Source organism: Trachinotus anak, unplaced genomic scaffold (assembly GCF_046630095.1).
Source record: "Trachinotus anak isolate AG129_WGS33_773 ecotype Australia unplaced genomic scaffold, CSIRO_AGI_Tana_v1 ptg000012l, whole genome shotgun sequence".
Classification (NCBI taxonomy): domain Eukaryota; kingdom Metazoa; phylum Chordata; class Actinopteri; order Carangiformes; family Carangidae; genus Trachinotus; species Trachinotus anak.
Genome location: NW_027273863.1, coordinates 8454984 through 8477495, shown reverse-complemented (window position 1 = coordinate 8477495; position 22512 = coordinate 8454984). Strand labels below are relative to the sequence as shown.

The 22512-nt window shown below is 42.3% G+C and overlaps 4 protein-coding genes across 11 annotated transcripts in view; 2 read left to right on the top strand and 2 right to left on the bottom strand.

Annotated features, from left to right (window-relative positions):
* Positions 1-9292, bottom strand: part of sgip1b (SH3GL interacting endocytic adaptor 1b) — a 46752-nt gene extending 37460 nt beyond the window's left edge. Inside the window, exons 1-3 of the mRNA XM_071490754.1 lie at positions 9145-9292; positions 8569-8689; positions 7907-7993 (exon numbers count right to left, since the gene is read on the bottom strand). The gene's annotated coding sequence lies outside the window, so the exon portion shown is untranslated. The remainder of the gene's footprint in view (positions 1-7906; positions 7994-8568; positions 8690-9144) is intronic.
* On the top strand, positions 1571-7665 carry LOC139628745 (phosphatidylinositol 3-kinase regulatory subunit gamma-like). 2 transcript variants are annotated; one of them, XM_071490762.1, is made up of 10 exons: positions 1571-1936; positions 3952-4063; positions 4207-4305; positions 4425-4605; positions 4745-4861; positions 4982-5124; positions 5241-5417; positions 5560-5634; positions 5748-5918; positions 6031-7665. In XM_071490762.1, exons 1-10 carry the CDS (start codon positions 1882-1884, stop codon positions 6302-6304), a joined length of 1404 nt encoding a protein of 467 aa, XP_071346863.1. In that variant the 5' UTR covers positions 1571-1881; the 3' UTR covers positions 6305-7665. The 2 variants fall into 2 exon arrangements, with proteins under 2 accessions (XP_071346863.1, XP_071346861.1); XM_071490760.1 differs by lacking the exon at positions 1571-1936 and adding an exon at positions 1988-2348.
* A 125-nt stretch (positions 9293-9417) lies between the features above and the next one.
* ipp (intracisternal A particle-promoted polypeptide) lies at positions 9418-19722 on the top strand. 5 transcript variants are annotated; one of them, XM_071490756.1, is made up of 11 exons: positions 9418-9490; positions 14195-14616; positions 14700-14911; positions 15259-15487; positions 15626-15781; positions 16114-16200; positions 16611-16778; positions 16881-17018; positions 17542-17664; positions 17888-18108; positions 18209-19722. In XM_071490756.1, exons 2-11 carry the CDS (start codon positions 14277-14279, stop codon positions 18431-18433), a joined length of 1899 nt encoding a protein of 632 aa, XP_071346857.1. In that variant the 5' UTR covers positions 9418-9490; positions 14195-14276; the 3' UTR covers positions 18434-19722. The 5 variants fall into 5 exon arrangements, with proteins under 5 accessions (XP_071346857.1, XP_071346856.1, XP_071346859.1 ...); XM_071490755.1 differs by lacking the exon at positions 9418-9490 and adding an exon at positions 9503-13767; XM_071490757.1 differs by lacking the exon at positions 9418-9490 and adding an exon at positions 9506-13767 and having other exon boundaries at positions 15259-15478.
* A 1330-nt stretch (positions 19723-21052) lies between these two features.
* Positions 21053-22407, bottom strand: LOC139628751 (transmembrane protein 69-like). Of its 3 annotated transcripts, none has more exons than XM_071490776.1 (3): positions 22303-22407; positions 21955-22000; positions 21053-21822 (listed from the first exon to the last, which is right to left on the bottom strand). In XM_071490776.1, exons 2-3 carry the CDS (start codon positions 21991-21993, stop codon positions 21115-21117), a joined length of 747 nt encoding a protein of 248 aa, XP_071346877.1. In that variant the 5' UTR covers positions 21994-22000; positions 22303-22407; the 3' UTR covers positions 21053-21114. The 3 variants fall into 3 exon arrangements, with proteins under 3 accessions (XP_071346877.1, XP_071346878.1, XP_071346876.1); XM_071490777.1 differs by having other exon boundaries at positions 22217-22393; XM_071490775.1 differs by having other exon boundaries at positions 22206-22391.
* Positions 22408-22512: the final 105 nt, after the last annotated feature.

The window sequence follows — 22512 nt, the reverse complement described above, 5'->3', positions numbered from 1 at the left end:
CAGAGGTCAGACCCAGAAGTTAAGGGGGCAAATTCTGTGCTCTTCTGACATCGAGGGGGGGGGGGGTTGGGTAGGAGCCAGGTGACATGCCGTGACAGGCTTCAAGGCTTCTTAAAGTATGAATGCATGGAAAGCACACGAGCAAACATTCATACAATGCACCCACAAATACACACAGGCACATGTGAGGACATTCACCCATATGTGTGCACACCGACACAATTACATACCTGTCAAATGGTGGATCTAATGCCTAAAAGAGACTTGCCAACACTGATTTTCTTTGTCTAAAAATGTTAATAAACCCATTTCGTGTTTCCTTGAATTAGCCACACACACGCAAGTGCACATTTGTATGTGTCTGTGTGGTATGTTTCTGTTCTCTTGCCATAATATGCTCCCTCATGGCTGTTAGTTTAGGACGTTTCATGGGCACTGACTGGACACAGGAAAGAATCATCTTACTGATGGGAAAAAGGAATGCTGGAGGCAATTACCTCCCCTGACTCTCTGTCCTTGGGTCAAAAGGGGACCGGCCATAAACGCCTGGACACCAACAGAGACAGACCTCTGACCATGCTGGCCTTGTTTCACTCTCCCTGCAGCCCCTAATGTCAGCTGGTGTAAGAGCCTCTGGTTGTTTAAATTTACAGCACAATGTCATTCTGTGTCATGAACGAGCAACAATGCATGTATTCATCCAACATAAGAGTATAAGGAGATAGCAGTGCTAATTCTCTTGCCGTTTTCAGCACATGAAGACAGAAACACCCAATTATCTTATTATTAAATAATCAATTCTCTCTGCCCTTCATGTATTTTTTAAGCCACTGATGTGCACAGGTGTTAACACACCTGCTATTACCTATTGTTTCTTCAACCGGATGATCGCAGAGCAGCAATAATTACAAGTGGCGGCAGTCAAGATGCCATTTTTGTTGCTCAACGTGTTTGACAAGCTCAACAAGAATATAATACACACTTGCCAACTAGGCAGGCTACTCTGTCGCCTCTCAGACAAAAGCGTCTAAGCCTGCTGAACACAGTTTAATTATCATAAAACCTAATGCATGATGTCATTGTATAACAACCTATTCTCTCACCAGTTAATTAGAGCACAACTAAAGTAGCATAAGATGCTTTAATTTCTATTTGTTTAAATTATGAAAAACATATAAGGTGCAGGTTAGATCATTTTCATTTTTTTTATGATTCAAGTTAATAGACCAGGTTTTTCTTTTCCATTCATGCCCTGGAAGGAATTTTTCAGCTGTTACAGTGCAGCCAGAGGAGAGTTGAATGAAACGGTCTGGAATGTACCATTAAAATGTAGGGGTTACTAATGTCTGATACGCTACGGAAATGGGAGTTGAATTAGCCAAATAACATGTTCTTTTGTAGATTACGCATCCATGTTCTTGTGTGTGTTTTTGTCAAAACTATGTAATATAAACTTTCCTGAATGTGTTTTACATGACAAAGAATCCTGCACGGCAGAGAAACACCCCCGCTGTAGCAGCGGGTTGGACCGTGCCAAGATGATGTTACGAACAGCCCTTTAAAGTCGCTGCACTTCCGAGATGAAGTAAAGTAGAGCTCCGCCGCACTGGGAGAAGGCATGGACAGACAATCTACATCCCTGACAAAAAAACCCAAGTTATACAGCCTATGTTGAGAGAACACATTTGGACAGCAGGATTTTTTCATGGACTCGGAATCGAAGGAGTTTTCTTTTTGTCTAAATCCATGTAGTACGTGGCGTCTTATGACTGCACTGAAGTAGCCTAAATTAGGTCCTTTTGCGGCAAAACATACGTGCATCGTTTTCATATTGCACACAAAGACAACAACAGCAACCTGGACTACTCTTGTGAAACAGGAATGGTTTATCCTCCCGAAGGTTTATTCTACATCGAAATGGATCAAGCACCACCAGGTAAGTTAGGGTTAAACGCAGCCATTGTCTGATCTGCGGGGGGTCGGAAACCGTTTTATTCATTCTTTGCTTTTTGCTTTTGCTGGCACCAGCTTATGTAATGTCTGCAATAAAGTTGACAACTGACAAATGCCGTGCAGGTGTTAGTAAAACGTTATAATGGCGAGGTCCTCGGCGCTGCGCTCCCCCACTGGCATTGCCCAGGCATGCATAGCGCAATTCACTTGCCAATTACGTAATACCTTTCGGTGGACCAGACGCAGTGGCTTGCCTCTTTTCTTTTGTCCCAGCACATATGACAAACTTGGGCAGAAACGCGCCGCGGTTTCGCATCTCCTCACAAACCAAGAGGAGGGGGACTCCAGGAGTAATGCAGTGTGGAGGGCGCAGTTTGAAGGGGATATAGTTGAGGGTGCGTTAATGAGCGCCGCATGAAACGACCGCTTTGTTCTCCTCTGCAGCCAGCCGTGGTTAATTTGTGCGCTAGCTCTGAAAGTAGGCTAGAGGCAAGCAGACTAGACAGCTCGTCTCATGACTTAACTCCGGCAACTCACGAACAGTTGGTGTTTTATTCACATTTGTCATTTGACCGAGGCGTTGTTACATTGTCCTAATGGTGAATAACGCTTGTGTTTCGGTCCAGACATGTCTTGCTCTAAATAACTAGGCTGCCTAGCTAAATTAATTTGACTTTAGCTAATTAAAATTGCACCATAATTTTAGCTGCCATATATGAAATATTTGAAGACTGTTACTGATGACAACAGTTAATAAAAATTTAACAGACTATGAAAATTAAATGCTTTTACTTTAAATGAATATCACTGACACACCGTCAGAACAATACAGTGAATGAGACCCTGTGTTGCTCCTGTAAGGTCTATGCTTCATCAGTGTAGTAGAGACAATCCCTGAGTTTGGTTATTAAGACTTAATGTACCCTTTTATGTGTTTTCTCGATTGGACACATTGCAAACTACAGTGTAACTGATAAGTTAATTTTTTTTTTTTTAATTATTTCATACTGAAATTAACGTGGCTCTGGTCTGGGCTGGTATGTGCATGTGGGTTTTGGAAGCCAGTGGAGTTTCTTGGCAGCAGACAGAAAGGGGAAGGTGTGCAGATTTAATTTTGCTGAGTTCAGGGGCCGCAGCTTTTCGTTTTGTGCCTGCCACTGTGCTGCTGCACCTGCCTTTTGTTTATTTTAAGGTCAGAAAAAGAGGAGAGCGGATGGTGGGAGAAACCCACATTTTCTCCTCTCTGAGGGTGCTCTTGTATTCTCCCCAACTGCCTCATGAAAGGCACTTTTGTCCTGCAGTGAAATATATCGCCCTTCACCTCCTCTTGATGCGGTTTGCCCTCCTTTTTCATTTTTAGGAAAACGCTTAGTCTTTCGGCCAGACTCACAGATTTTTTTTTTTCCTTCAAGGTTGATGGAAAACTTATGAGGATCTGTAAGCATGCAATGATTACAAAATGGGAGGGATGGTCCAGGAAGCTCAAAATGCAATTCATGGTCTTTTTAATGCTTCTCATGCAATTCAGGACAGTGCCAAAGTTTATAAATTACACTTTAATCTACTTAGCAAGAGTTACTGGGAATTGAAAACCTAATTATGAGAATACTTGGAATAATAAAAGAAAACATGTTTTATAGTTGTTGACTGATAATGCTCAGAAATGAGGCCGCAATTCCTTTTTTTGATGCTGACCACACTTAAGGTCTTGGCAATGATGTGGCAAGTGATATCTCCTGGAAACATGCCCGGGCTTGTCCTCAGATCTTGACAGGCTGTGACAGAGAGAGTGTGTGTTGGTGTGTGTGCATGTTTATTGTGGCAGGGTATACATTGAGATCTCTGTCTTTCCTTAACACACACACACACACACACATCCTTGATTGCACCAGTTATTATATTGAAGGAGTCAGTGTTTTACAGTTTCTGATATGTCTCAGATCATCCTGATCTGTTGCATTTCATGTTTTCTTACCGGTCTTTCTTTTTTACTTTCAGCTCTCCCTCCCAGGTCAACAAAACCAGCGTCTTCCACCATGAACAACAACTGCCTTTCGCCACCTGCGTATTCACTACAGGACGCTGAATGGTATTGGGGAGACATAACCAGGTAAAGTATAAAGAAACTTTAACAGTCCTGCATCAAACATGCCATCATTCTTAGAAAGTGAAAATGACACTCAGTATGTGTTGTTTGCTTGTTTAACCTACTGGTATGTTACATCTGTTAACTGTTAACTGATTTTCCCTCAGGGATGAGGTGAATGAGAAGCTCCGAGACACACCTGATGGCTCCTTTTTGGTGCGTGACGCATCCACAAAGCTGCAAGGAGACTTCACGCTGACGTTGAGGTAAGCAGAAGGAAAAAGAGAACAGTCGCTCCGATCACAGCACGATCACAAATATCATCAAAGGTGTTTACATTTTATTTTACACCAATAATCTCATTTCGGCCTTTGCTGTTGCACAGGAAAGACGGGCACAACAAGCTCATCAAGATTTACCACCGCGATGGGAAGTACGGCTTCTCGGACCCCCTCACGTTCACTTCAGTAGTGGAGCTCATTTGGCACTATCAGCACCATCCGTTGGTGGAATACAACGCCACACTGGATCTGATGCTCACCCATCCTGTGTCCCGCTTCCAGCAGGTTCGTTTGTACCATCATTTTGTATTTTCCAGTGAGAACATTGGTCAGTCTGCAAAAATGTTTGGTAAGTGATGATGATGGTTAAATGCAGAGGATTATGCATTGCACATATTTGATGAAGTGAAATTTTTGACATTAGGTGAAAGAAGACAGTGTCGATGTCGCTGGAAGAAAGCTGAAGGAGGTTCACAGTCAGTATCAAGAGAAGTCGAAAGAGTTTGATTGCCTGTATGAAGCCTTCACAAAGACCTCACAGGTAAAAACTAATTTTGAAATCAACTCCTATGTCAATATGTCAGTTCATCTCTAAACAGTAGAATTTACATTCATCGGTCTCTGGAGTCTGTTCTTACTGGATGTTTTCATTGTGATGCAGGAAATCCAGATGAAGCGAACAGCAATTGAGGCCTTTAACGAGACAATGCTGATCTTTGAGGAGCAGTGTCGTGAACAGGAGCGTTATGGAGAGGAGTTTGAAAGGAACAATCAGTCCGAGGAAGCCGACACAGACCTGGAGAGGTACTTCATTACACCGTGGTCCAAAAAATGTGTCCAAGCGTGGTTTAATTTAGATGCATGTAGACCATTTTCCTTGAACTCTGTCCAAACCTGTAACCTTTACTTTCCCTCTCTAGCTTTCTGATAAATTACGAGAAGCTGAAGTGTCGACTCGGGGAGATCTACGACAGCAAAATTCATCTGGAGGAAGACTTGAGAACGCAGGTGGAGGACTACAGAGAGACGGATAGGAAGATGAACAGCTTGCGACCTGACCTCATCCAGCTACGCAACATCAGAGACCAGTACCTCAAGTAAGTTGCGTCAGAATATTGTTTGTGGTCTCTGTGGTAAATCACTGCAAGCTAATTTAGGCAAGAGACGTTTTGTAGCTGATCTGTAACGTGTAATCATTTTATGTTAAAATTGACCATTCCTTTGCACTTCTCCTTGCAGCTGGCTTAATCACAAAGGTGTACGGCAGAAACGCATAAATGACTGGCTCGGGATACAGAGTGACAGCCTTGATGAGTAAGTTCCAGAAAATTCCTTCTGGAAGAAATATTGAAGAATGGATCTAATAACGTTTACATGAAATACAGAATTGTTTCAGAGGCGTTATGGTTCAAATCTTGTTTTTCCAGCACATACGTCTTGAAGGGAGATGAGAAGAACTTGCCACACCAGGATGAGATGAGTTGGTTTGTAGGTGAAATGAGTCGGACGCAGGCTGAGGAGATGCTTCAAGGTAAAGCTCCTGGAACATTCCTGATCCGTGAGAGCAGCAAACAGGGGTGCTACGCCTGCTCTGTTGTGTGAGTATCACTTTGGAAAGCTACATCATAAGGATGAATCAAGATGAATATTAAACATGGTGTAATTGTTTAATACTCACTGATGGGTTTTTTTCTTTTTGATTTGTTTCAGTGTGAATGAAGAAGTGAAGCATTGCATGATCTACAGCACACCACACGGATACGGCTTTGCTGAGCCCTACGACGTCCACTGCTCACTGAAAGACCTTGTCCTGCACTATCGCCTGCACTCTTTAGCGCAACACAATGACGCCCTGGACGTTCGGCTGTCACATCCAGTACATGCCAAAGCTGCAGCCACGCCTTCTCAACATATAGAGGAGCACAAACTCTTACAGACTCCAAAACACACAGCGGGGCTCCCGCCTGCAGCGCCTGAAATGTAATCCAGCGGAGAGAGGGAGACAAAAGGACATGTTTACTGTATCCTGCGAGAACGACTGCATCGAGGTGCATTGTGTAAAATTTTGCACTACAGTGATTCCATCGGTTTTTGTGAATGGGATTTCTCAGATTGAAGTGGGACCGGAACTTGAATGTCAGCTTGAACTTTTTTTTTTTTGTTTCAAAGAGACTGTTTAAGCGTCAAAAAAGATTTTGTACTTCATTTATTGCCGTTTGTTTTTATGGACACTTTCAGTAGGGATGTTGACAACCAGAAAATTGCTCACTGACGTCAGGTGCTGCACCTTCGTTTGACTTCAACAACTAGAGTTAATGTTGCTTGAGATGTCTGTTTCCCTTGTTAAAATTTATTCAGTTTTGAAAATTTGACCAATACGTTGGATATATATTGGGTTACTACTACTTGCATTTGTGAGGGGAATAAATGGCGCTGTAAACAGACTGATCGCGTCATGTTGGTTTGGTGGACCAAACCATTTTTGGGTAAAATGCTAGGTGTGAATATGTGAAACGTCGTGGTGCATCATGACAGTTTGCCCCTTTCTTAACTGACATTCATATACAGTGGATAATTATGTAGCATTAACATCTTGTAGAATACCATTGTAAGAGCATATTCAATGTTATACCCATTGACCAAAGCACTTAATAGTGAGCAAAACTACGTCCCTGTTTAGTCCAGTAATTGCATTTGGGCAAGGGGAGGGCAATTTATGTACACCTGCTGATGTGCTGATCAAAACATAATCTGAAGTACTGTATGTTATATTCTGTTACTCAAAGAAGTATAAGCTTTTTGTATTCTATATATATTTTTTCTATAAACATGCCACAAGATGAAAGCTTGAAGAACGTGCAATCCAACAGTATTTCTATTGTTGCAATGTATGACGATGATGATGGTGGTGAAGGTAATGCTGTTATGAGAGGTTGACATTTGCCACAAAAATGCACTCTCTTTGGTGGTGTCAGTGTGATGTGGCCTCCGATGTTTGTGTGAACTGCCAGAGGTCCGGATGTATCCTGCCTCCATTACTTGAACTGTGGCATTGCTCGAGCTATGAATGTTTTTCATGACATGCAGCCTACATAGCTTAAGAGGAAAGGAATCCATGTTGAACTTGGCACATTTTTCAAGTTTGAGGACAATAGATACTCTGTACAGAGAAACTGTAAAATGTATTTCTGAGGTTGGTTTATGGAAGGAGGGTGATTAAGCCTCTTATAAAAATATAACTCCACTGGGGGATTGAGGAAACTCCTCGAGTGAAGCTAAGCAATGTGAGATCCTGACCTTTTTCTTGCAGAGAGACAATAAACTGATGAGGGTTTTGTCAGCTTATGTAATCCAGTGCTCTTTTTTTCACAGTCCATTGCTGATGCTGTGCAAGCAATACACATTGTCATTGATCCTATCATTTAAGGTAGACCTAGATATAGAGATATAAGATTTTAGGTCCATTTTTGTAGTTTGTTTTTTTTTTTTCAAATAGTCTTACAGTTTCTGCAACATGGGTAGAAAATGACCAAATGCAAAGCAGAGAATGACTTAGAGTGAGTTTAGTAGTTATAAAAAAATGTACCCTCTGTCTCCATGGAGCCATTGTAGTCTGATGAGCTTATCCTTGGGTAAGCAGAGACAGGAGGCAGCAAGGGGACTGGAGGACACACTGTGGACAGATGGAAGAGAAAGGAAGCGATAAAGACAATAGCAGGATATGTACAGGCCCTTTCCCTGCTCAGTCTGGCTGGCGTTGAGTCACTAGAAAAAAAAAAGATGTATTAAACCTACACTGGGAACGTGCAGCATTTTGAAACGCAACTTTTTTGACGCTCCTATCAAAGGAATGCGGCTCAACTGTAAACATTAGGTACCAGCCAGCTTAAGAGCAGCTTGAGTTTTTGTCTCCCAAACTTTATCACACAGTCAACACCATTGTTATCTGATAATTCAACACAAACTAATGTGTTAAGAGAGTTTCCAAACAAACTCAAGCTCCATTTAAAAAGAAACACTTGAGTAAACCTTAGGATATAGTGAGCACCGATGATGATGATGATGATGATGATGATGATGTTGATGACACTGGGTGACACCACCAGTGGCCCTCCATGACCAGAGCAACAGGTGGCCTCTTCCAACCATCACATAAGGTCTGTGTTACGCAGGGATTAATGAGGTGCAGAGGGCAGGGATGTACTGCGAGAGAGCCTCAGTTCCAGGCCACGGATTACTCCCTCTTACCTGTGTCAGCACAGAGAGCTGGTGGACAGCATACGTGCTCTGCTAGGATGGACCAGATGCAGGGGAGATAGATAGGACAGACTGTACCAGCGCTGAGTCACCCTCAGCCTGCGTGAGTGTCCTGAAGACAGGGAGAGAGTGGGTAGAGAAAGTGTGTGGGGCAGACAGTCAGGAAAAGAGGGACAGGAAAGAGTACTCAAACTCCTGTACAGGATGGCATAAAAAATGAAGGCTGAAAAGGTCAAGCCGGGCCTTTCCTACATTTCCTTCAGCCTGAAACACACTCCCACTTGGCTGTACCCCAGAGCTATTTGCTTTTACAGCAGTTTAGCTTACATTGCTCAGTCTTATTTTCCTTAGCTCCCTGAGTCTGAGTTAAATCTATGTAAAACCCAGCCCCCACAGTTTTTCTTTTCTTTTTTTTCTGACTCATACATACACAGACCTTCTCTGCTTTCCTCCCCTTCTCCTTCCTCGTCAAAAGGCCACGCTCGTTTAAATTCTTTGTAATTTTGCTTTATAGTTCTCAATTTAAATAAATCCTGGCTGGGGGGTGGGGGGAGCAGGACGAATTACCTTTGGAGTCACGCCTAAAATACACACACCATCAACTGTCTCGCAGGCTTTCAGGAAAAGAGGTTTTCGCTTTCAGTTTGGCCGCAGCCAATCGCCTCTCTCCTCCCCTCTGTCTCCGTCCGATTCCACCGTTTCCACGCTACCCGATCAGCCAATCGGCGGCCGGGAACATGCCAGGCGTCAGCCAATCAGCAGCCAGTTGCTATGTTGGAGGCAGAATCGATAAGAGAGGAATTTTTTTTCCTCTTTTTTTTTTTTACTAGCTCACATTATAGCTGGCTTATAGGCTGAAGGCAAGATCCTGTTGCCTGCCAAGCAGCATGCAGGCAATGCAAGGGCTGAACCAGTAAGTGTAAGAGCTACACATTTCCCACATTTTCTTTGAAGCCTCTCTAGTATTACCACAAAGAAAAGCTAAACAATTTCCCTGTATATTGTTTATGCACATATTTATGAATGTGCCAGTTTATTTTTGAATTTATGTGCACAGACTGGTCCCCCACTGAGTCTTTGAGGTAATGGAAAAGCTAGGAAACTGAGCTTGCAAATTGTTTCCAAGTCTGGAGGAATTCTGGTAAATGCACATCAGACAAGTTTCAAAGTGATTCTGAAAGTTTTCACATAATCTTTTTTCTGTCCTTTCTCTCTAATATCTTATTTTGAAGCATTGTTCAAAAAAACGTAAAAAAGTGTCAGCTCACTTACTTGATTCAGTCTTGCCTGAGGCCTCTTGCTTTTCTAAATTATGTTCTCAAATAAAATACTTAAAAAAGAAAATTACATTAGATAATTATTCATGAATCTAACCAGTGCAGAATAAGGTGTAAATGCTGTATGAACTGCACCTTTAACTTGTATTTGAAGTTGACTAAAATAAAGACGGCATGACATGAAAATATTCTGCCAAACAAAAGTTAATGATGAGATGTAGGGTTCCCTGCTGTAATGTGGCATCATTTCGTACTATTGCAGCTGATGCTTCCAAACCTAAAATGACAATTCGTTGGCTTTTTACTGACCTCTGGTGACAGTGATTCCAGTGAGGGGGTCAGATCACACTAAGATGAGAAGTGATAGAGAGCCAACTCTTTTCAGGGGATAACATACTACTGCTCGCTGACAAACCATTCAGGAGAAATGCCAGTCCAGATCCACAGCCAGATCAGATTTGCAGACACCATCTTAGGCAGGGATGGAAAAGGATCCTACCTCCTTAAAACAGGTAGAGCAGGACAGGGACACCACTCTAAAATAATAACTTACCTTTGGATAAATGCCCAGCAGAATGCATGATTTCCTCCTAATTCAACCTGAGACATACCATATTATGTTGTACTTCCATTTCTCAAGGAAAAAAAAAAAACCTCACTAATGATTTCAGCTGTAATAAATGAAGGACCTCAGCGTCCCTCAAGCTTTCAGGACAATATCATTGCAGGAGTTCAGCTCTCAAATAGATTAAAAAAGAAGCAGCAGGCACATGGCCAGCAAACCAATGTGGCACAGGACTGACAGACACTGGCTCGAGTGCAGATAGGAAGGAGGCTTCAGAGTTCAAATCAGACACCAGTTCTGTCTGAAAGCACAATACTGTATGTACACTGCAGGCAGTGAACTCAGCCAAGATAAGGAGGGGTTGCACAGTTTACAGGTCCTGTCAGGTGAGGACAAGAGCCTCGTCTGGCAGTATCAGAGAGAACATGCAGACAAGACAACATTTACAGTCACAATGTATTTGTGATAAGGAGGAAAGTATATTATTAATTCATAATAAATACCCTCATTATAAAAAAAATTGATTTTTACAGGATAAGTCATAGAAAATATTATGGAAATAATGATGAAATCTCCAACCACAGAGTGGTGGAATTACTTGTTTTGCATTATTTGGCATGATTTAAAGCCAATCAAAGCACTCAGTAAACTCTGAACTCTACCTACTCCCATAAGAACCCTTAAGATGTCAGTTTCATCTCATGATGTTTTTCTTTCCTGGTGAAAGCAATGTCTAGCCAGAGGAAAGAGCCTGATGAAAAAGTCAGACATACCCTGCACTTAAACCAGAATGGTAATTATAGTGACCACTTTCCATAGGATGACCCTCACACTATTTACTTTTTTCTCCCACTAACATGAGAGATTCTTGGAGCAAGCCAAAGATTGCTTCCCGTTACCACAATGGAGAGACATGATAATCAGTGAAAATAATTATCATTCTCTTGACAAGTAAAAACATTGCCTATAAGAGAAACAAGACTAGGTCAAAACCCAGTATATGGCTGGACTGTGTGTGGTCAATGTCCAAAATTGAAGACATAGTTGAAAACTGTTGTGGAACCGCAGTAAAACTTATTTGTCTCAAGATAAATACGCTAAGTTGGCAAAAGTGCAGGCTGTAAACACCCCACTAATACAAAGTGTTTGTGCCAATTCATTTTGAAAGAGAAACGGCCAATGGGGAAACTCCAACTCAATCACGTGGCATTTGCTGACCAATGGTGGAATTATGATCATTCTATAACTCAGTCAGTCACAGACATTTGCCACTATAGGGCTGGCCCCACTATTGTGGTCCAGCCAAAAATGAGAGACCACAGGCCTGCCTAACAAAAATAAATGACTAAAACATAATCACACTGTAATAGAACAATTTTAATCAAAAGACAGTTGTGTTGCTACCTTCAAATCCATTTTAACACCTCACCTACTTAGTAAAACCTGTTTTACAAGAGGCACCTGCCCAGACAGCAGCATAAAAAACACAAGGCAAAGAAAAAGACACACTTTCATATGACAAATCATACACCTCAGACCTAAACAACAGAAACAATGTGTGGAAATTCTGTCATTAATATTACTAATGTTTTTTACCAGAGGTCTCTAGTAATGGAGACAGTGGTAATATTAAGAATCTGAACTTCTGATTGAAAAGTCTCTATTGGTTACTTGAAACGACTTCTAATGGACATACAGTATTATCATGCTGAACTCGTACAGAACATCTGTTTCTCTCAGCAGCATGTATCATCCATTGATTGAATGGAGGTTATTGTCACACTTCAATGAAACGCCTGTGAAGCCCTTGAATTGCAAAACAGCACTGATCACCTCACGACTTCTAGAAATATGGAAGGTGATGAACAGATATCTTTGCCTTGTGTGGAAATTAATTGTGCCACCCTTGAGGAAAAAAGGAGGTTGAAGAATACATTTTAATATATTTCAATATTTTTGAGTTTTTTGATAAACATGAAGCCAAGTCACATTAAATGGCAGAAATTACAGGTTAAAACATTAAGTATGTTTACCCAAGAAAAGATTTGCACTGAAATTCAGGTGTGAAAAATTGATGCACTGAAGATTGGCAAAACTTGCTATCAATTTTATATTTGATAGTTAGAAACTGTTAGGATGCCATAACTCTTTTTTTGGCTAAACAATCATGTTTTAGATGTTGACAAACTACTTTCAGTCTCTTTGGGTAGAGTAAGTAACATCTTAAGTCTAGATTTTCAAATTCCTCCCAAGATATTTCAAGGGAAGACATTACAGTGACAGGAGCATGCTTTTTTTCAAAGCTCACTTGGTTCAGAGGGTGACCTTTGCCTCATATTGGCTTACTAAGAGTCCATTTAAGTTATATCCAATAAGCTAATTGTTCAGCTGAGGTAATGATCTTTGTGGATGCCCTTTAGAGAAACAGGACACACCGGAAACTCAACAATACAGGGCAACAAGAGGGAAATCCAGCCAAGGGTGTAGCTAAAATGGTGGCCAGGTCGGCAGGATTACCTTTGAATTTTAATTGGCCGCCGCTGGTGCCAGCACATATTCTCTACTACACCTCTGGCCGTTTGATTCTGAGTGACACACTGAAATAGCCGGTAATATGAGGTAACAGATGTTACAGGACTTACTGGATGGTAAAGTTATTAACCAAGATATTTCAGAATGCAGTTCAGAGGCCTTTTAGATCGGCCTAATGAGCTCAAGCAGTGTTACAGTTCTGAATGTAATAACAGGTTTCCAGCATAATATTTAAACTAATTTGATACAAAGCTACTGATTAAAACAAACCGGACTACCCATTGCCACTGTCTAAGAGTAGGTTATTGGCTTGGTCAAGTCTCCAGTGGGAGAGTTTGCAGCCAACACATTGGAGGATAGTTACATCTAAAATTACCATTCTGCTGGGGGCTGACATGGGAAGAATACTATGATATGGTAGGTTTTTGTGGTTTGTTGTCAAGGACTTCCATTTTTGTTTAGGGGCTTGTTCAAAGGCAGCACTGCCATCTGGCGTTTCATATTATAACAGGCTTGGCGCCTATCGCCAATGTAGGTGCCCATAGCCAATAACAATAACACAAAATAATGACTTAATTATCATTTAAAGCAAAGCTAAATAAATCATGCCTTAGTGTAATTAAAGTTTCGTTTCCCAAGAGAGAAAACCAGGGGCTTTGACCACACAAACTCACAGAAAATGAAATGAAAAAAAAATTCACGAGTATTGATTAGTTATGACTGGAGCTGCCAGACCAGTGCAGTCGATCCAGAGCAGAGGATTAACGGTCTGCAGGTCCACGGAAGTTGCCTGCATCCTCATCACTAAACTTATGGGTAAGTCGCGGCTAAAACAAGCTGAAATTTGACCTATTTTTTTGGATACATGCCAGTGATTTGCAGTGATGGTCAGTCTGGGAAAGGGTTGGTTGGACAGTCGGGTTGTCTGCTGTCAGTTGACCGTTTTACTGCTTGACATGATAACTGAATCCACCCGGCGAGCTGTCTGTTGGTTAGCATGTCTGGCTAACGGCGGCGGGAGGTGTGTTTTTATAGATAACACAGTGACAGTGACATGAACGATAACCTACCTTTAAATGCTGCAGTGGGCTCTACCATGGCGCAGTGGAGACACACACCCTTTTGCGGGTGTATCGCTCACTATTTGCTGATAGAGCCGGAGTTTTTCGTTATTACACAACAGTCAGATGACTCTGTGTTGTGGTGTTTGTGCGGTCAACTCATGTGTCTTTGTGTCTTTCAGGCCTGTTTTGTGCTGAGAGTCTCTAGAGAGGAGGGTTTGGGGAAGCTGGTCTCCATGGTAACACAGTCCTACCCCAGCTGCCATGTCCTCCATCTCTTTGTCAACATCCCCTGGTTGTGGGAGTGATGCTGCAGCTGCCATGGCAACCCAGGGATCTGAGCAGGCTCTGCTGGCCTCAGACCGCTATGCCAGACTGATCCTGGCCCAGATGAACAAAATGCGGCTCCGCACCGACTTCTGCGACGTGGGCCTGAGGGTTGGCAGCCGGGTCTTCAGGGTCCACCGGCTGGTGCTTGCTGCCAGCAGCCCATACTTCTCTGCCTTGTTCTCTGGGGGGATGAGCGAGGTGGATAAAGAGGAGGTGCAGATCCTTGGTGTGGAGACGGAAGTCTTTGAGGTTTTGCTGGACTTCATATACACAGGTTTGCATAGATCCTGATATTCCATAAAATCTGTATAGTTTTGTAGCATTTTCTCAATGAAGATGGATACTCTTTCCTTTCAGGTGTGATCAGCGTGACTGTGGAGAACGTTCAGGAGCTGATGGTCGCAGCAGACATGCTGCAGCTGAATGAGGTGGTGTCTGTCTGTGGAGAGTTTCTTAAGGGCCACATGGACCCGTCCAATTGTGTGGGCATCTTTCAGTTCTTGGAGCAGATTGCCTGCATGGACATGCTGGAATTCACTGAGAACTACATCCATGTTCACTTTCTGGAGGTATGAACGCACAACAGGCACCATATTAAACTTTCTCATGTGTTTATGTTGCAAATTAAAGTGAAATGTACATGAAATCTCATATTTTTCTGACCTGCTTTAAAAGCACAGTGAAGCACCATCAGCATCTTATCAGAAGTTTTTTTTTTTGTTCACTATTTATGTTGCTTACCATTGCCTTTTAATTGTCTGTCAAAGCACTTTGTAAACCCTTTTTTTAAAGGTGCTATACAAATAAAGTCATTATTATTATTATTATTATTTTAAAGGTACCTCGGCTCACATTGTAAGTTTAATGCCTCAAGTTTGATGCCTACAGATTGCCTTGCTCCACTGCTTCCCTTTAGGTGTGTGTTACTGATGAGTTCCGGGGCCTGTCAAAGGATCAGTTGGTGAGGCTGCTGCGAAGTGAGGAGCTGAGGATTGAGGATGAGTACCAGGTGTTCACTGCAGCCATGGACTGGGTTCTCCAAGATGTGGCAAAGAGGAAAAAAAATGTAGTGGAGGTACTGGAACCAGTCCGCTTCCCTCTGCTTTCCCCACAGAGACTGTTCAAGTACATAGAGGGTAAGAAAAGTATGAAAATTTACATTCTTATTTTATATTTCACACCCTTTAGGATTTATATTCAATAAATTGTATGAAGATTGAAAATAAAATACAGAATCCCTGAACCTTTACAGTAAACCAGTTTTGCATTGTCTTTCTACAAAGGCATTACTGACTTCAGCCTGAGGGTGGCACTGCAGACCCTGCTGAGGGAATACACTGAAGTCACAAAGTCTCCCAAAGAAAATAAGATGTACAGTCAGCTACAACCAGCCAAGATGAGACCCAGAAGAAAAGCCAGGAAATACCTCTATGCCATAGGTTCTGTATCAAACCTTTTGTTTTAGCCTATAAACATGATTTGTGATGTCATTTTGGCAGTGGTGTAGTGTACTTTGTTTTATAATATAGGCTAATATAGACTATAATATAGGCTACAGTTGGCAAAGTATAATCAGTAAAACAATAGGCCATAGAACGTCCACCTCGGTGGAAGTCTGGGGTGTAAGGAACTGAACGATCCCACTCACACTTTGCAATCCGCTCTTTAGCTGCTATGGGTACGTAGCTAACACCTGCAGCTGCTGTTTCAGATCAGACATCCCTCCATGGGTGATTTAAAAACATATGTGTCTGTTTCTTAATTGTGATAGCCACAGTGAGACAGAGACAGGACAGTCAGGGAGAGAGAGGGGAGGACATGCAGCAAAAGGCCACGGGATGGATTCGAACCTGCACCAGTGAGGTTTGAACAGAGGTTTAATGATATCTGCTTTACCTTGTGAGCCACCGTGACATTGTATTGTAATTCCCAAGTGTGGAGGGAAAGCTCTGACACTGATGTGTATTTTCTGACAGCACATGGAGCTCGTCAGTCTACTGCTAATTGATGAACTTTACACTTGACATTACATGATTCACAGCAGCTGTTTTTTTACATAAACACATTGTTGAAGTGCAAATTATGTCACAAAATGTGCATTTTTAAGTGGTAATATGGGAATTCTGGTGCTGTCTTAGTGGGTATACGGTGTATGCCTGCCTGTCATGTAGACTACACCACTGGATTTTGGTGAATGAAAGCGTCCCCTGATATTTTCCAATAAGAAATGTCAGAAATGCCATTTAATCACTGACCTTGACTTCTTAGGAGGCTACACTCGGTTGCAGGGTGGCCGCTGGAGTGACAGCCGGGCGTTGAGCTGTGTAGAGCGCTTTGACACCTTCAACCAGTACTGGACCACTGTGTCGTCCCTGCACCAGGCCCGCAGCGGTCTGGGCGTTGCAGTCCTGGAGGGTATGATCTACGTGATTGGAGGTGAGAGAGCTGAGGTTGTGCTCTATAAGTGTAACAAAGGACAAAATAACCTGCATGATTATAAGTCTGACACAGATTTTTTTTTTTTTTTTTTTTTAATAGGGGAGAAGGACTCAATGATTTTTGACTGCACAGAGAGATATGACCCAGTGACCAAGCAGTGGGCTGCTGTAGCGTCTCTGAACTTTCCTCGCTGTGGAGTTGGCGTCTGCCCCTGCCATGGAGCGCTGTATGCACTCGGTAGATATCACAGTAATACTAGAGTCGTGTTTAATCAAAATATATACAGCACAAGCAGGTAGTTACGTTTTTAAAGGCGCTCCATCAATTTCACACATGAAGCTCAGTTGATTCAGGTACTGCTCAGCCCTGTGTAAACAGTTGTATAATATCTTCTGTGGCTCTGGGGGAGCTTTGGCAAATCTGAATTTAGGCTTGGAGCTTGGGCTTGGCTACAAATGTGTAGCACAAACAGATATCTTGCATTGCAAACTGAGGTCTGAAAGATGTGGTTTTATACCAGTCACGGAAGGCCTAATGAAATATGCTACTGAGTTTGGGAAATGTAGGATCCAGTGTTTTTGAAGTTTGACCCATGGTGGGAAACAAAGGTCAAGATAACTCAGCCTCTGCTGCTACAATTTAATAAAAAGTTCAACCAAATCATTTTATGAAATGATAATGAATAAGTATGTGCAATTAAATCATGAATCCATAACCAGCATCCGTCACCTGATTGTTATCCGGTCCTGTGGCTCTTCAGGTGGTTGGATTGGCTCTGAGATCGGGAAGACAATGGAACGATACGATCCAGAGGAGAACAGGTGGGAGGTCATCGGCAGCATGGCAGTTCCTCGTTACTATTTTGGATGCTGTGAGCTACAAGGTGTGTGCTTCGCTTTTTTAAATGTATATCATCAGGTTCAACTTGTAAGAACCTTCAACAGATTCCTCATGTACCAGAGATATTATGCTGCAGCAATAAATAGTAGTAGAGATATAACTGTGAATTCCTCTGAACCCCCCCTTTCATTTCTATATTTCTCTTAACGCGTCAACACTAGACTCAGCTGAGCAGCTCTGAACTAAATGCAGCTGTTTCTCTCCAGGATTCATTTATGTGATTGGAGGGATCAGTGATGAAGGGATGGAGCTGCGTTCAGCTGAGGTGTATGACCCCATCTCCCACCGATGGAGTGCCCTGCCCGTCATGGTCACACGTCGAGCGTATGTGGGCGTTGCCTGCCTCAATAACTGCATTTATGCGGTGGGTGGTTGGAATGAGGCGCTGGGCGCACTGGAGACAGTGGAGAAGTACTGTCCTGAGGAGGTAAAGTGTCACTAAAGACAATTATTAGCTTGATGTCTGAGAATTTCTTTTTTTTTTTTTTTTTTCTAACATTCCTCACATCTCTTTGCTCGTCTCTCAGGAAAAGTGGCTGGAGGTGGCCCCGATGTCTACAGCACGTGCAGGCGTGTCGGTGTCAGCGGTGAACGGGCTGCTGTACGCCGTCGGGGGCAGGGCGGCCAGCAGAGACTTCTCTGCCCCAGTGACAGTGGACTCTGTGGAGATCTACGACCCTCACCTGGATACCTGGACTGAGGTCGGCAACATGATCACCAGCCGCTGTGACGGAGGGCTGGCTGTGCTCTGATGAGCAGGAATGTTCAGATTCAAACTGTGAGCATTCATATCAGCCCCTGAATCTTCCCAAAACTACATAAACTGAAGAGAAAGTGCACCTTAGAAAAACACAAAACTGTTTTTGTCTCATGTAGGCTTTCACATCATCATTAATGTCGTTCACACATGGATTTGACATGCTTCTCCTTTTGTTTGTCCGTAACATTTGAGATTTATTGACATATATGAATATGACAGATCTGCAACTGGAAAACTGCCAAAACTGCTTCCATGAACTCTGTTACATGGCACATCTGTTACTCGGTTTTACAACAATGTCAGACTTGAAACACACTTGTTTTCCCTTCTTATGCATTGGAAGACAAAGTGATCCTGAATTTTCACAGGAGAGGATTCTATTTTTGATTGACCAGAAAGTTTTTCTTCATGAGTGTCAGAGTCCTGTGGGGACTGAGACTGTTCCAGTTTAGGATGTGAGAGCACTGTTCTTTAGGTAGTTTTATTTTTATTTTTCCTCAAAGGAACGTTTGACGTGTGTGCACTGCTACTTGGAAGATGTATCAAACCACTTTGAGCCTATTTGATAATGGAACCAAATGAAATTTAGGGGTGTTTGAAGTTACATGGTCAGTGATTTCAGTAAATATTTATGAACTTGAACAGCACACCACTGTTGTTACTCCAGTGCAGTTATCACTCAGTTTCCACTGGATTATTTTTGTATATATATATGATACTGTAAATATTTGTGACTTTGTCACTATTTCCGCTGAAATCCAAGCGAGCGAGTACTGTTCATTTCACTCATTGGTAGCACCTGAAATTTACATCTCAGCTTTTTAATGTTTAGACACATGGCAATGATTGACAATGCACACGTTTATAAATGTGTTTACGCTAAGTACTTTTAGTTTCCTCTTTAGGCTTTATCATGTTGGTGCATATCACATTGAGGTTTTGCACAATGACAGTATTGCCTATCATGTACTGTTAATCCTTTGCAAGAAACCTAATATTAATATCACAGAGGAGTAATTACATATTTTATTGTTTGCTTTTCATATTTAATAAACTTCATGAAAAGGTGGTGTGTGTGCTGCTCGAAATTAAGCCACGTTACCTCTTTTTTATTATAGTTCATACAAATTTAAGAGTCTTGTGCAAACATCAATACATAGGATGAGATTATCATGCTCAAAATGATGTCTACTTGCTAACTCTCTCCTCCCTGATGTACTGGGCGATGGCATGGAGGTGTGCTATGTCTGTTATGACAAATAAAGACTCATGATTGCAATCGTCTGAGTTCCTACAAACGGTTGATGGCAAACACATCCTTGGTTAACTACACATTTGCCGGAGTGGTTTTCTGCACTGTGCAAACAAACTACTACACGGTAGCAACACTTGTTCTGACATCTCACTCTCATTAAATGAGAAAGTGTCCTCTCAACACAGTCATCAACTCTAGTAACCTTTTTTATGAGGGTCCACACTCTCATCTGTTTGGCTGTGGTTTGCCCATTTGCAAATGTAGGATCCCTTCCTTCCAGCTCTGCTGCTAAAACTCAACACTCGTGGATTAACATTCAACATTAACAATGAATGTCAGTCTGCTGTGAAACCCAGTTTAATTTGTGACTGTTTGTATCTTTGTATTTAACTGGATTTAGAAGATGTGTCTTTTAGATAAGAAAAAAAAAAACTTTTTCTGACATTCCATCTAATTTTAGCATCATAATCTGTTGTCATTAATGAGTTTGTAAAAACTTTACATGACTAACTGCATCATTTATATCCTCACTGCGGTCTCAGACTGGAGTCGGGAAAAGGGCAGTGAGAGAAAGACTGGTTAGCACAAAAAGCAGAACAATATGATGATTTTTTTTTACGAATTTAAGACTGCATCTTACAAATTATGGGACAATCCCCACGCATTTCAATATTTGTGGTCTGACTTGACTTGATCAGTCTGGAGTTGGACAACAATGGAAGTATACAAATAATCCTAATGTTAATTCACTGTCTCAAATTTTATGTTTGAATTATTTTTTAAGCAAAGGCATCACGCTGTTGCCCAAGTTCTTCCAGTCTGGCTGAGTGGTACCACCAGCACAAACCCCCAGCAGGCACCTCAGAGAAGGGAGACGACCTGAGCATATGCCACTTCAGGGTAGAAGGCCTGTGTGGCAGCCATCATGCTTTTCTTTAGCTGTGACTTGTGTCAGTCTGGAGTTGGACAACAATGGAATGGAAAAGTATGCAAATAATCCCAATGTTAATCAACTGCCTCCAATTTGCTCATGTAAAATTTCCACATTTGAATATTTTTTTTTTAGTAGGGCACATTTTGTCTGTACTTTTCACAGCAAAGACTAATTGTTGTTTTATGTTTTCTGATAAATTATAGGTTTCCTTCACCTCGAAGTCTTGTCATTTGTAGATTTGAATATTTCAATCTAGAGCCTCACAAGTTCGAAATTACTGTCCCAATTTTGCAACTTAGAAAAACTGCTCTTATTTATTTTCTAAATGATTTGCTACACTTACAGATATCGCATGTCCCAAAAGTGACAAAATTATTACCTGGAGTTGCTGTACAGCAAGAACAAACCAGACCGCCTTTACATCGTCACTTAATTTTACATTTTATTAAGTCCATATGATAAACGTACAAACTGTCCTCTTCAATCAGCTCTGAATGTCTTTGATCTTCTTCTCAGTGCAGAATTTTTTAATTGTCAGTGTAGCCACCAGTGAGAAGGTGGCGACCAGAGTGAGGACAGTTCGCATGGCTTTGAACCAGGCGGGGTAGCCAGGCAGCAGGGTCAGGTCGTAATGCAGTGATAGACCCAGTCCCATGATAACTACCAGGGCTCCCTCTGCGATATTGTCCCTGCAGAGCAGTGCTAGCCAGGCCACAAGCGAAGGCACCACGCTGTTGCCCAAGTTCTTCCAGTCTGGCTGAGCGGGACTGCCAGCAGGGATGGCAAATCCCCAGCGGGCACCTCCGAGGAAGGAGACAATAGAGGCTCCATACACGACCTGAGCATATGCCACCTCAGGGTAGAAGGACTGTGTGGCAGCCATCAGAACAGGGGCTGACAGGAAGGGGAGGAGCCCAGAGAAACCCAGGTACAGAGCTGGTTTGGGAGCCTGAGTGAGGGCCCTCAAACTGAAGCCCTCCTTGGTGTTTTCTCTGTCTGAGGTGCCTTGTGAATCCCTGTGGCAGAGACGGGAGACATGCCAGCTCACGGGCCTGATGCTCAACAGCCTGTGGGTGGAAGCTGCTCTGGATGAATGTAACACTGAGGAGGCCTGAGAGGGAAACAGCAGCTGTGCTTTTGTTGAGTAGTTTGCTGCTCTGGTTATCTGCTGAGCACATCTCCACACTGAAACCTGGGGAAACATAATGAGCATAGCAATGCATAAACATCAGACTTCTTATGGTTATTGTTATGTGCTGCTGGCACATACAGAACCTCTGTATTCATTAGTAAGCAAACTGTACTGATTTTCTTTCAGTCTTACCCCAGAAATAATGCGTCTTCCAGGTGCTAATCGAAACATTTTCAATCTGAAAAAGACACATTTTCAATTAGTAATAAAACTCTTCCCACTGTACATGCAATTTGTGATTTTAAGCTATGATATAACTGCCCTAGGCTAACGATGGTGCTATTAACAGCTAGCATACAACCTCGTATAGCTACTTGCTCAACCTGATGCAATACAGAGCTATCCTACTGTAACAAACCACGACCTATGGATGTTGCAGTTACCTAAACGTTACCCTTTAATTGTTTGTCATCCAGTGGCTTGCCCAGGCCACTGTAGGCACAATGATATATAGTTAGGAGTTGAAAAGTTCACACTAACTAGCTAAAGTAGAGGTCGTTTGCTGGCTCCCGTCCTATCGGTGCTCGATTAAACGCCTGCCTGTCTCCTAATACTGTACTCCCAAACTGAATGAGCCGGGATGTGATATCGACTGGTTGGTCTGACGGCGGCGGAGGAGGTATTAAGTTATATTCAAGATGTCAAAACCCTGCTATACGTGCTGCCAACACCGTGCTCCAAAAATATTAT